General features: G+C 40.5%; 1 protein-coding gene across 11 annotated transcripts in view; it reads right to left on the bottom strand.

The window, feature by feature from the left end:
- The window catches only part of Ppig (peptidylprolyl isomerase G), a 29,149-nt gene extending 16,331 nt beyond the window's left edge, over positions 1 to 12,818 (bottom strand). Inside the window, exons 1-7 of one of the 11 annotated variants that reach the window (XM_076569606.1) lie at positions 12,678 to 12,816; positions 4,867 to 4,937; positions 4,404 to 4,517; positions 4,240 to 4,314; positions 3,747 to 3,854; positions 2,266 to 2,310; positions 880 to 971 (exon numbers count right to left, since the gene is read on the bottom strand). In XM_076569606.1, the coding sequence (XP_076425721.1) occupies positions 880 to 971; positions 2,266 to 2,310; positions 3,747 to 3,854; positions 4,240 to 4,284 (290 nt within the window). In that variant the 5' untranslated portion in view covers positions 4,285 to 4,314; positions 4,404 to 4,517; positions 4,867 to 4,937; positions 12,678 to 12,816. Of the gene's footprint in view, positions 1 to 879; positions 972 to 2,265; positions 2,311 to 3,746; positions 3,855 to 4,239; positions 4,315 to 4,403; positions 4,518 to 4,866; positions 4,938 to 12,269; positions 12,370 to 12,677 lie in introns of those variants that run through there. The other 10 variants (XM_006972390.3, XM_006972389.3, XM_076569604.1 and 7 more) reach the window with 10 other exon arrangements.
- Between the last annotated feature and the right edge of the window lie 1,348 nt (positions 12,819 to 14,166).

Genomic DNA, 14,166 nt, shown 5'->3' with positions numbered 1-14,166 from the left:
ACTGAGCCCGTATGATAATGAGTATTCAGAGATGGGTAATTCCTGGGGGGCACTCACCAACCTAAGACAGAGCACCTGTGTGGCCTGGGCAGGCGTCTCCATGACCGGTAAGGTGACCTGCTGACGTCCCACGCAACCCAAGTCAGAAGCTCATTTTTTAATAAAAGGGGGACCTGCAGGGCCCTGGCCCCTGTAACTGCTGCCTTGCTTGCGGACCTTGACCTTGATATCCTCCCAGTGCTAATTCCCTGCCAGGTTCCACCCTCCTGAATGCTTAAGGGAAGTTCCTTGTCTGTGTATCCTGAATAACAGGAGTTAACAGCTCAGATACAAGATTGTAAAACATCAGTAGCAAACTTCTGTCCTCCGGGGTCCTCCCATTGTGCTGTAAGCCTGTATTTAACCTCTGACCCCCTTCAAGAAATGACATTTGACATTTAAAATTTAAAAAAATATATATATATACACATATATATAATTGAATGAATACTGTGAATGTAATCTATGAATACCACAAATGTGATTAATATCATGAGTGTAATTTAAATAAATAAATAATTTTTTTAATTAAAAAAAAAAAAGAAAAAGAAAAACCCTGTCTCAAAAAAATAAAACCAAACGAAAGCTGGATAGAGTGCTGGATACAGTGCTGGATGGTGCCCAAGGTGGATGGATACCTCAGTTTGTCCTCTGACAGTGAAATGCCTTTAAGTCACCTCTCCTACTTTCTCAGCAAGCTCTATCTTCTGTTATCTATCTCTAGTAACTTGTTCTACTATCCCCCTCAGTAATTCTTTGCTTCACCTCTTATAATCTTACAATCCTTCTTTTATAAGGGCAATGGGGAAGGTTAGAAGGGGTAGTTTAGATCTTAAATACTTACATGAAGAACTGTGAGCCATTTGTATCCTTCCCTCTGTTGGCCATTGATAAGAGAAATTCTTTGTTGTGTTTAACAGCAAAACTTTCATCTAAAGAGAAGAAAAATTTTCAGTTATGTTAGAAGTAGAAGCTCCAAAACAGTCCTTTTAAAGGCTGGAGAGACGGCTCAAGTAGTTAAGAGGTTTGCTGTGCAAACCTGAGGACCCAACCCATGTGGAAAACCAGGTTGAGCACTGCACACCTGTCACCTCAGCGTTGTGGGCGGCAGTAGTAGGAGAACTGCTGGGCCTTGCTGGCTGATAGTTTAGCTTGAGGTTCAAGGACAGACCCTGTCTCAAAGGACTAAGGGAGAACAACAGAGCACCTGGTGTCTTCCTCTCGTCTGCACACATATGCAAATGCTCCTATTAGCCTACACATGAGCACATACATCACACTCACAAAAATTCATTTTCCACTCTTGCTCACAATGGAAATGTTCCTGTTTGTTTAACTGAGACAGGGTCTTGTTATTTAAGCCAAGTTGGCCTCCAAATCCTTCCTCAGCCTCCCCAGTGCTGGTATTACAGATCAGTGCTACCATGCCTGGCTGGAAGTGTTCTTGACTGTCAAACACAACACAAACAACAAAGTAGGTTATGAAGGAAGAAAGAACCAATCACGAATCTATTTTTCCCTGTCTTTTTAGATTTAATACTAATTTTTCCTCCCTTGCATAAAGGACTGAACTCAGTGCCCCATGAATGCTAATCAAGTCTAAAGTATCACCGATTCTAAAGTACTTAAAATTCCCATGCCTACCATGCACAAGACCTGGGATTTGATCCCAACACTGCACTAAAAATAAACAGCAATACAGTAAGAGAGTCCAGATGTAATTTCTTTACATTTTATCCATCTCATTGGTGAGCATCATAGTTTGGACTCATTATAATTTGACCTTCATCATAGCATTATTTACTCCAATGGAAAGAACTTACCTTCCAATCTTTAATTAGAGTATGAGAAAAAAAAGTGAAATTTGATACAATATTCTCCTGAATACCAAAAGTGAAAAATAAAAACCATTAAGTTATTTCTAGGGGCTGGAGAGATGGCTCAGTGGTTAAGAGCACTGACTGCTCTGCCAAAGGACCCAGGTTCAATTCCCAGCATCCACATGGCAGCTCACAACTGTCTGTAACTCTAGTTCCAGGGTATCCAATACTCTCATACAGACATATATGCAGGCAAACACCAATACAAATAAAATAAAAATAAATATTTTTAAAAGGTTATTTCTATATTTATCTGCTTATAGTTGTATGAAAACTCAAGTTCCAGACCTACTGTAATTTATATGAATGAAAAATATTAAAAACAATTTAGATGTGAAAATTTTACCTTCAAAGAATCCTCCATAAATAGATTCTCCTCCTCTTCCATTCCCTAGAAATGAAAAATATCACTCTTAGATCTCAGGATCTAAATAGTTCTCATCAAGTAGGTACTCAAATGATTCTGAATCAATAACACTCAAAGGAACACAATAAATTTTAAGATAATATAATGTCAATAACAACAAGATCCGAAATTACCTTTCTCCTATGATACCATAGTAAGAATTCGACAAGTTACCAGGTAGTGATAGCACACACCTTTAATCCCAGCACTCAGGAGGCAGAGCCAGGTGGATCTCTGAGTTTGAGGACAGCCTGGTCTACAGAGTGAGTTCCAGGACAGCCAGCACTACAGAGAAAGCCTGTCTTGAAAAGAAAAAACAAAAAACAAAAAACCCAAGCCTATTAAGATTCATGGGAAAAACATGAGACTGCTCAGTGAGTAAATGTGTCTGCTGCCATCCTACCTGACAGCTAGAGTTCAATCCGTGGGACCCACATGGTGGAAGGAAAAACTCTCCCCTTGCAAACTGTTTTATAACCTCCACATACCATGACACACCAACACCCACAATAAATAAATGTTAAAAAAAAAATCTATGGGGAAAAGATCTGTCAAACGACTATACAATTCTCTTAATAGGAATTAATGATACTTTTTCAAAGTATCCTCAAAAATAATGTAGTTTTTTACATCTTTACAAAGAGCAATATAGATAAAATTGAAAAAAACTGCGGAAAGTACTTCTAGCTGTGCAAAAATCAAATTCATATGATGACAGATTTAGAGACTACAATGTTTTGTTTTGTACCCAGAAGCAAACCCGGGAAATTAATTCACGAAAGATGTAACTGGTCCTGAGATCCAACTCAGCAGCATCTAACTAGCATGTATAAGGCCTGGGCTTACTCCCTAGCACTGGGAGTAAGAGGTGAAATTCTCTTCTCGGTTTCCATCTCTTCTGTATTTCTGTTGAGTATTCCTATGTACTTCACCGAAGACTTCAATGGAGCAAGAAGAAAACCAGACTAAAACTTCCTTTATGGAGATGAAACAAAGTCTTGACAGTTAAGAGCACACACTGTTCTCACAGAATCCCTGAGTTCGGTTCCCAGCTCCCAGGTCAGGTGGCTCTCAACAGTTTAATAACTTTGGCTTCAGGAGATTTGACACCTTTGGCTTCTTCAGGCACTTGCACTCAGGCGTACATGCCACATGTACAAATGTAGTTAAAAAATAATAAAGAAGTCACTAAAAACAAATCCTTTAAGGGCTGGCAAGATAGCTTTAGTGACAATGGGGCACTTACAGTTCCAAGTATGTCCACCTGAGTTTGATCCTTAGAAACCACATATTGGAGAGGACAGACTCTTATGTCTTCAGACTTCCACTTCCTCATTTAACACACACTACCAAAAACACCCAAAACCTTCATGTTAATAAAAATATAAATGTCTTTTCTTTTGTGGGACTCAAAGTCTCACCTTCACTGAAGTCACCACCCTGAACCATGAAATCCTTGACAACTCTGTGAAAGAGACAGCTCTTGTAATGCAATGGCTTCTGAGTTGATTTCCCTGTCCCCTTTTCACCTGGAGAAAGAAACATTCATAGGTCAATGAGAAGAAAAGAATCAAGTTCTACGAAAGCCCCTATTTTTCTGGAGAACACAGAAATCAATCTCAGATACAATCTTATTACATCTAATATTATTTTCTAATTGATTACTTAACTTGGATTTTTGAACCCAAGTCTTAGTATGGTAACTCAACCTGGCATTACACTCACAATCCTCATCTCAGTTTCCCAAGGGCTGGGTTTATAGGAGTATGAATCACATCTTGCATGTGGCCCAAACTGGTCTTGAATTCACGCTGTTGACTAAGCCTGGGTTTTGGCATTACATGTGAGCCCACATGCAGGGCTCACATCTAATATTTCTAGGAATTATGAGGGCAATTGAAAATGCAAACAAACCTGTACAAAGACAACGAAAGTTCTCACATGTTTTGGGACATACATCAGAAAATAATTCAAAGACAACTCTTCCAGCTGAAAAAGAAGGTAATTGGTTTAAATTTCTTGCTATCAATTTTAAATGCTAGTATAAAACCATTAATTAGAAACATTAATATTCTTACCAGGTTGATTATTAATGGCAATGTCAAAAAAACATCGAGGACGCTGGACCTTTATTCCCATGGTTCCAACACTTCAGTCTGTGAGTGTATATGATACAGTTTTAGGCAAGCAGACTAAAATGGCAAAGATTTTCCATTAATAACTAAAAACCAATTCTACTGCACATAAACTACACATTACTTGAATTTATTTTACACTTGTTCCCATGGGGTAACTCATTATGATTTTTAGAGATCAGACTGTACTTTGAGGAAAATAGAAAAGACTTTAAAAGATTAAGGCACAGTAATTACTGGGCAAGAGTCACGCTAATCTCTATTCTCTCAATTTTAGTATGGAATGAAGAGAGCATAGTCATTATCATATAATAAGTTTCTATTTTACCAACCAAAACCAGACTGCCATCCCATACAGAAAACTATATTAAGTATGTATGACTAGTCAACAGAACATGAGCATTACCTTTAAGTTGGGAGAAACAAACAATAAAAAACAAAAACCCACCAAGGGCAACTTAGCCAATCCTTTTGCTCCTAAGAAACAGAAAATGAGAGCTCTGATTAAAATGTGAGATAGTAAAGAGAAATACTCAAAGTTCCAAACAAAACCAAAATAAATCATCTATGAAGAAAAGGAAATGGTTTTGTTTCTGAAGCAAAGTCTCACTATGTAGTTCTGGCTGGCTTCAAATTTATGGCAATCCTCCTGCCTCAGTCTCCTGAGTGCTGAGATGACCTGACCTGAAAGGGTAGTATTTTAAAGATACTAATATATGGTAGATAGAATTCTGATCAAAAGCACATTAAATTTTACATGAGGTAACTTCTGATCATGAGTGATAGCCTATGAAAGGCACACACTAATGTGAGATACTATGTAGACAGCTTTATCTCCATAGCAGCTACCTTTCACTTGACATTTTTGTTTTTGTAAACCATTTATTTTAAGGACTTAAAATGTCCAATTATAATACCTGGTAGGGAATGCTACAGTAAGGTGAAGAGCAGATGAAACAAAGCCAGCAAGTACTGAATAACAGCCAAACTAACAGACTACAAAAACGACCATTTCATCTGCTCAGAAGAGAGTAAAACATACATGCTTTTATTTAAATAATCATAACTAAATTTCTAAGGTGCCTTGACAAACAGCCTGTGACATGTTAAGATAAGCAACACCCAGAAAGGTCTATATTCTTCACTGTGAAAAGACTTTCCTTTTGTCTTTTTTTTGGGGGGGGGCGGGGGTGCTGGGTATATTCAACCCAGGGCCTTACACATGATACTTGTGTTCTATCACTGAGTTATACCCCTGCATACCTTGGCTTAAAATTTTAATTGTGACAATAGAGTCACATCCAGTTATAGAAAATAACTGAAGGACGGGCATGATGGCGCACTCCTTTAACTCAAACACTGGGGCACTAAATCAGGATAACATAGTGAGTGATAGTCTGTCTTAAAAAAAAAAAAAAGCTACCACACCTTTCACTCCAGCACTCAGGAGGCTAAGGCACGTGGATCTCTGTGAATTCGTCTACAAAGAGTTTTGCAGGACACAGAGCTGCATAACAAGAGATCCCATTTCAAAACAAACCTAATGAACAATGGCGACATGAAAGGTGGCATATATATTATGTCTCTAGAGTTACTAAATGGGGTCAGAAAGATGGTACAGCCGTTAAAAATCACTTAGCTGCTCTTCAAGAGAACCCAAGTTTGAGTCCCAGCACCCATATGGTGGCTCACAACCACCTGTTAACTCCAGTTCCAGGGGATCTAATGCCCTCCACGTACATGGTGAACACACATACATGCAGGCAAAACACCCACACATATAAAATAATGTTTAAAATAAGCAAAATTACTAATCATCACTAGAGACTTAACAATTGCTAGTTATAAATAGGATATGTTTCCTCTGTATTTATGACTCTCAAAGATTTCTTAATACCTGAAGTATGAAACAGTAAGACAAACATCTAATTCATTTTTTTCAAGAAAAAGGAGATTACTAAGATTATATTACTAAGATATAGAAAATTTAAAAGAAAAATTAAGCCCATAAAAATGTCAAGAAAATGGTCCTTCACTCCTGTGTTCCCAGCACTCTAGAGGGTCTTCGGTCTATAACCAGCCATAGCAAGACCCATTTCAGGAGGAAAAAAATTAGTCACCAGTTGTTTTAGAATATAATTAAATCTTTTGTGATTGATTACTTATGAATATCTGTTTGCTACAAATTTGCTTAGCTTTAATGAATTATAGCTGATGTCATAAAGCCAGATTTGAGTTTTTCTGAAAAATAATCCCCACACCTGGCACAGTGTCCTATTTTTGTACAACAGCCAGCATATACTGCTCCCATGAGATGAAATGCAGGTTCTAGTTTGACCCTGTTTCCATTATTGCTTATGAACTGTAACCATTTATCATCTACTTGGTGTTAGAAACTCACTTCACCTATCTGACTTTCTCAGAAATGTGAGTGACATTGAATTTATTTCTTTTCATATTAGAGATACATTTTTTTTGAGGCAGAGTCACCCAATGTAGCTCAGGCTGAACTTCAACTTTCAATCCTGCTTCTGCCTCCTGAGTACTGTGATTACAAGAGTGCACTATAATGCTTGGCATGAAAATACTTTTAAAATAGAAATAAAGTTAATAAGCTCACACACACACAACCTAGTTATAAAAATGCATGCAAAATCCTAACTATAACTGTTACCTTTGTATTACATTTTACTTTCTATGCAAATGATTAAAATCTTATTTAAAATGTTTATTAATCCTTTGCATGTCAACAATAAATATTTATAAACATAAAATTCTAAACTTCAAATATATTTTTGTTTATTTTGGAAACATCAGTGAGCGGTCACGAGTTCATTTTGCAGTTTCATATGTAAAATGATTTCCATATCCACCCTAATGGGTCTTTAAGATTTAAGTATATAGGCAACTAATTAGTAGAGTATTTGTAGTTAGGTAATAAATAATGTAGTGACTTTCTCACATTCAAAGAGTTATCTGAAGTTTCAGAGTCAGCATTACAGATTCTTACCCTTAAAGGAATACAGTGGATTCTCTAAAAATGATTAAAATGCCAACAAGTCTTTGCTTCTTTGCGCCTTCTCATTCTTCTGGTTACATGTCCCTTAAGATTCAGTTCAGCCACAGTACTCTGGGAACTCACTCTATGGGCTCAACAGTCCTTCCTCAGTGAAAATTATAAACTCGTCTATAAATTCCACCAACTCAAAATCTTTCTGGCTTTTTGGGTTGTTTTTATTTCTTAAAAATTTTGAGACAAGGTCTCCCATAGTTGTCAAAGATGGCCTGAACACACACTGTGGCCAAGGCAGGCCATGAACTTAGAATCCTCCTGCCTGGGTTTTTCAAGTGCTTGTGCCTCAAGTCCCTTTCAAGAGGCCTGTGCCACAGGTCCCTGCTATAACTTTGTCTTCTACACAAAGCACAGTGCCTGGGCCAAGGACTTCATCATCAAACAGAAAGAACGCTGGTCAATGCAAATAGGCCTGAAAGCAGTTACAGTTAGTGTTCTGTTGTTGGGTTTTATTTTTAGTTTTCTTTCTTTCTTTTTTTTTTGGAGACAGGGTTTCTCTGTGTAGCTTTGCGCCTTTCCTGGATCTCACTCTGTAGACCAGGCTGGCCTCCAACTCACAAAGATCCACCTGCCTCTGCCTCCCAAGTGCTGGGATTAAAGGTGTGCGCCACCACAGCCCAGGTAACTCCACCTCTTAACTGCTGGAGTGACAAACGTGTACTGAAACACCCAGATAGAGCTTGTGCTATTATAACCTGTGCTGTTATCTCCTTATATGTATACTCCTCATATGATGCACTGCTATTACTGACTCTCCCAGAATCCACCATTAATAATCCCATCAGTCTGTACCGCTAATGAAATCGGGCCCACTCCCTTCATCTTCCTACTAGGATGCTTTCTATTCAAGTGCTTTGTTGTTGTTTTCTCATTTCTTTCCTTTTTCACTCGTCAGCTCAAAACCTACCTAGACAGCAAGAAAGATACTATGTTCTTATCAACTAGGCTTATTTCTTTTTTAATTTATTATTTATTGTTGTTTTGAGACAGGACCTCTTTATGCAGCCTTGGTTGTCCTGGAACTTGAGCTGGCCTAGAACTCAGAGCTCCACAGGCCTCTGCTGGGATTAAAGGTGGCAACAGCACACCCTGCATCTGCTAGGTTTGTGACAGGTAACCATTTTCTTACAGGACTCAGGTAAGTTAAATTAATTAAAAGTATTCCAGATCTTTAAGATTTTGTTTTTTATGTCTGTACTTTGCTTTTTTTGAATTATAGCACTTTATAAACAACAACAAAAACAACACACTATTTCATTTTCAAAGAAAATACAATTGTGGGCGTGCAAATACTCCTTATTCCAATAAAAGGAAAAAGGATTTTAACATGATCTATAAGCCCTTAACTGCATAAAACATTGTATTTACAACCAGTACACTTAAAACTACTATTTCCTTTCTTTGACATTCTAAAAGAGAAATATGTTAAATATGGTAGGATACATGAAAATGAAATGTCATTCATGTATATCAATGTAATGATCTAGAAATTCTTAATGTTTTAAAAGAAAAACTTAAAATTTAAAATAACTTTCACTAAAAAAATGAACAATTTTATAACTGTAGTACCTTTAGAAAAGACTATTTTGTTCATCTATAGTGTATAAATTATGGTATTTGTGAAAACTAGTACAGGGACTAGTGAGTTGGCTCAGCTGTTAAGGGCACTTGTTGCTCTTGCTGAGGACCAGGTTCAACTCCCAGCACCCACATGCTGGTTTATAACCATCCATAACTCCAGGAGATCTGGAGTTCCAGGGGATCTGACATACTCTTCTGGGGCACTAGGAGCACATAACAAACACACACACACACACACACACACACACACACACACACACACGCACGCAGGCAAAACACTCAATACACACATAAAAATTCTAAAAAAATATGTGCATATAAACATAATGCCAATACTGTGCTGAGTAGTGCCACATTGGTAAGCAGTTTTCAGAAACATTAACATCTGGTAATAGAAGTATCATTATTTTGTGTTTTCCAAATCACTTTGAAATTTTTATTAACTTTATTTTGTGGGGGGAGGGCACATGCCACGCACATGTGTGTAGATCAGAGGAGAACTTAAAGAAGTTGGTTTTCTCCTTCTTCTATGTGGGTTCCAGGGATGGAACTCAGATCCTCAGACTTGGTGGTATGAAGTTTTTACCTACAGAACCATTTTTCAACTTTCTATATTACTTCTAAGATTACTTCCATGGAGGACTGACTAAGCTTTGAATACAAAGAGAAGTGAAACTTTGTTACAGTTTTGATATTTTTTTTAAATCAATTTTTTTAAGAATTCCATTCATAAGTACTATATTTAAATCATTTCTACTCCTCCCTCTCCATGTCCTCCCAAAACTCCTTTCAAGTCTTGACCTCTATATTATTGTTACACACACACACCCTATTGAGTGCACTTAGTGTTGCTCATATGTGCATGTGTCTTAGGACTATTTGGGATTAGATAACCTATTGGGGCTCACCTCTGAAGAAAACTTACTCTCCCTCTCTCAGCAGTCATCAATTGCTGGCAACTCTTCATTTAGGTTAGGATCTTATGGAATTTCCCCATCCATACTGGCATGTCAATTGGTATTGTCATTATGCAGGTCTTGTTTTGACAACCATACTGGAGATTTATTTATTTATTTATCTATCTACTTATTTATTTTTGCATTCACCTTCCCTGTCAGGTCTAGAAGACACTATCTCAAAGTTTAGATATTAATTGTCCCCCAAAGGCCATATGTTAAAGGGTTGGTTGCCAGCCTTTAGGACTATAGGGAGTATAAGGAGACGGTGGATTTTTTAGAGATGGGGACTAATGGAATGAAGTTGGGTCACGGGGGAGGGGGGGTGGGGAGGGCCTTTAAGGTAGTATTGGGACAGCCTCTCCACCCTCTGTTTCCTGGACTCCAAGAGGAAGACATTTTGCTCTACTGTGTGCTCCCCAACATGTAACGCCTCGTCACAGGCCCCAAAGCAATAGGCCAACCATGGACTGAGATGTCCATAACTGGGTAAAAATATATCCCTTCTTAAAAAAAAATTACCTGCAAGGGAAGCACTGTAACATTCACACTAGCTTCGTTAGCTCACTCTTAAAAGTATTCACATGGATCAAATAAGAAATGAAAATTAACTGGCTCAAAACATTTGCATACATTTATGAATGCATGCACTGCTGATGAATTAAGTAAAGAAAAAAAAAGCCAACATTTTTTTCACCTATGTTCTTCCCAATAGTACCTTTTTCTTCAATGTTTTTGATATCTACAAACCACTGGCTGCAGAAACACAACTTAACAAGCATTCTGAAAACTGAGGGGTTCGTTTGTGGTCCAGTGATGAAGTAGCTGCCTCACAGCTGTGAGGTCTTGAATCCGTACACACAAACACAAGTGGAGAGCAAGGGCTAGGCATATAGCTCAGTGGTAGAGTACTTGCCTTAATAATGTCACCAACGCAAAACAAAGTACAAGATTTTCCCTATCAGTAAAACACCAAGTTCCAATTAGAGCAGTTTTCTCTGAATATTTAAGTACAAAGTACTGCCTGCAAACCTCAAGGTCCAAATTTTGGCTTATAGAAAGAAAAATAGTTTTTGTGAAAGACACACATTCACTCCAACCCACCTAGGGAGCAAGCACAACAATCCAATCAATTCAACGAAGCTTTAAAGAAACTGTTAAACAATTAAACAGGAATGTAAACTTTTATAGGAATAATTACACCCCACATATTAAAATTAAAGAGTGTGGTCCCTCAGTCCCTAAGAAAATGCTTTTGTTTGTCTGAGATAAGAGTCTCATCAAGTTGTTCAGGCTGGCCTTGAACAATGACCTTTCGTCTTGAATGTGGAATTATGGGCATTGTGACACTATATCAGAAGTTAACTTTCAGATTTGTAAAATATATATATATATATATATATATATATATATATATATGAAAGCAGCAGCAGCCATTCTAAATATCTGTGCAATTTCTGAATTTTATGGCAGTCTTTTAAAACTTACAAAACGTTTAGTCGAACCTTCCAGTAACTGTTACAAAAGAGCAATTACTAGTCATTATTCTTTATACAATAGGGTGACAACGACACAAACATGCATATTTTATCCTTTCTGGTTTTAGCTTCTCAAAGTTAATATGGAATCTCCAAATTTCCAAAATATTCTATTATTTCTTAAATGTACTGGTGACCAAAACCAAAAAAGACCCTCTTAGTGCCCGGAATGTACCGTGCTAAGAGAGCAAGTTGAGTGCACAAGGTGGTGCTTTTACAAGGTCTTCCAAAAACGGTTAGACGTGGGTGCCAGCTAACGCTGACTTTGTTCGACATCAGAGTAAATACGGGCCAAAGCAGTACGTTCCTCCTGAAGGCGAACGGGCTTCAGAAACCATCTTCTAAACACAACCCTCCTCCCCAAAGGCCCGGCCGCTTCCAGCTGCCCAGGAAGGAACGTGGGAAAACTTCTGGAGAGCTAAGGTTAAGATCCCACACTTGAGTTTTAGGAGAAGCCTTAACATCAAGGGCCTTGTGTCACTTAGGCATGCACGACAACCGCTGTCCTACCAGAGGAAAAGGTCGGAGGAGGAGGAGGAGAGCAGCTCCGTGTCGATTTTATTCCCGGGGATTCTGGCTCCGCGCCCGTCCCTCCCTAACCCTAACCTGACAGGCCCTCGGCGCTGCGCCGCCTCCTTCCCCGAGCAAACGTCCCACCTACCGCGCAGCAGCGCTCGGCCTCACGGTTTGGCAGCATCCAAAACGAACCTAGTTCCCGGGAGCCGAGGCCGCCGTCGCTGCCGCCATATTACAGCCTGTGCGGCAAAATGCGTCAGGGAGGAGGTGTGCGCCGGGCGGGGAGGGCGGGGGCTGGGGAGGAAGAGCGGCTTCCTGCGCCGGGGGGCTCGACGGCGAGCCGTCCCGGTCACCACGGGGGCCGCAGGCCGCGCCGCGGGCCCCGGGGCCACCCGTCCGCGCCCGAACAGCCCGGAGACCTCGGCGGAAAGACGGTTACCCCGGCCCAGCCGGGCGCCGCGGCTCCGCCCCTCGCCCTGGGCCCTTCCCGCTCTCGTTACCCGGGGGCCGCGGCACCGGACGCCACGCCGACACACGCCTTCGCGCCTCTCACCTGCACCGCCACGGACTCCCCTGCTCCGGGGCCCAGGCCTGTAAAGCGCTTCAAATCTACCGCCGTCAGGAAAGGCGCTAAAGCCCACTAACCGCCTCCCTCCCCCACCGCCCAGGCCAGGCGTGGAGGGAAAGCGTCGCGCCGGAAGTGCGTCAGGGGTGGGTGGGTGGGGGTGAAGGCGTCTCCCGGCGTTCCCTGACTTACGTCATCATCTTCTCCTTGGGAGGGTAGGGTCTGTCGGCCTTTTAAATCCATCCCTGACAGGTAGCGGAGTGTGTCCTGCGAGTTGATTGGGTAAGTGCGTCTTCGTCAGGATGTCACAGCGCTCTCGACATGAAGCACTTCACTTTGTAAACATTGGCATGCTCTCCCAGGGTATGTAGGAAGACGGTCTGCCTTCAAGGAGCTCCCAGTTTTCACCTTCGGCCAATGCTCAAAAACTAGTGACAAAAAAAAAAAAAAAAAAAGAGCTGCTTTCGGGGTGTGGTAGCCCATGCCTTTAAAGCCCACGCCTTTAATCCCAGCACTCGGGGAATTATATTTTCCGAGACAGGGTCTTGCTATATAGTCTTGGCTGGCCTGGAACTCACTATGTACTTCAAGCTGACTTCAAACTCAGAGAGACTCGTCTGCCTCTGCCTCTAATCCTAAATGCTGGGATTACAGGTGTACAGCACCATGCCTGGTTTTATATGTGTGTGTGTGTGTGTGTGTGTGTGTGTGTGTTTGCCTGTGTGTATATGCACCTTGTGTGTAGCTGCCAGCAGAGGTTAGAAGAGGCTGTCAGATGACCCTGGAACTGGAGTTAAAAGTGGTTATGAACCACCCAATATGGGTGTCACTTCAAGAGCCGCAAATGCTCCTAATAGCTGAGCCATCTCACCCGCTGTTGGCCATGTGATTCAGTTCTCAAAGGTGGAATTGGAGACAAAATGGCATGCTGGTTCAGGCCTTAAAACATTACCTCTTATTTTCATCTGCCATCTGTAGTCCAATGCAACATATTGTAATCATCCAACGACAAGGACCTGGCAGACATTAGAATAACATGATAGAAGAAATTCAGATTCCTGAATAACTACAAGACCTGCTTTTCAACAGGCCCATTCACCTAAGATCTTACTTTGTAAGAGAAATACATCCTTTAAAGCCATAGTACCAAGCCAGGCCGTGGTGGCGCGCACCTTTGATCCCAGCACTCGGGAGGCAGAGCCAGGTGGATCTGTGTGAGTTCAAGGCCAGCCTGGGCTACAGAGCGAGATCCAGGACAGGCACCAAAGCAACACAGAGAAATGCTGTCTCAAAAAAACCAAAACAAAACAAAACAAAAAAGCCATAGTACCAGATCCCAAAAAGAAAAGGAAATAAATTCCAGTGGAAAAATTAAGTCTAGGAAGCTGGGAGATGGTGGTACATGCCTTTAATTCCAGCATTTGGGAGGCAGAAGCAGGCAGATCTCAGCCTGGTCCACCGAGTGAGTTCCAGGACA

This window comes from Peromyscus maniculatus, chromosome 4, assembly GCF_049852395.1.
Source record: "Peromyscus maniculatus bairdii isolate BWxNUB_F1_BW_parent chromosome 4, HU_Pman_BW_mat_3.1, whole genome shotgun sequence".
In the NCBI taxonomy this organism is placed as follows: domain Eukaryota; kingdom Metazoa; phylum Chordata; class Mammalia; order Rodentia; family Cricetidae; genus Peromyscus; species Peromyscus maniculatus.
The sequence above is the reverse complement of the archived record's forward strand: the minus strand, read 5'-3'. Positions and strand labels throughout refer to the sequence as shown.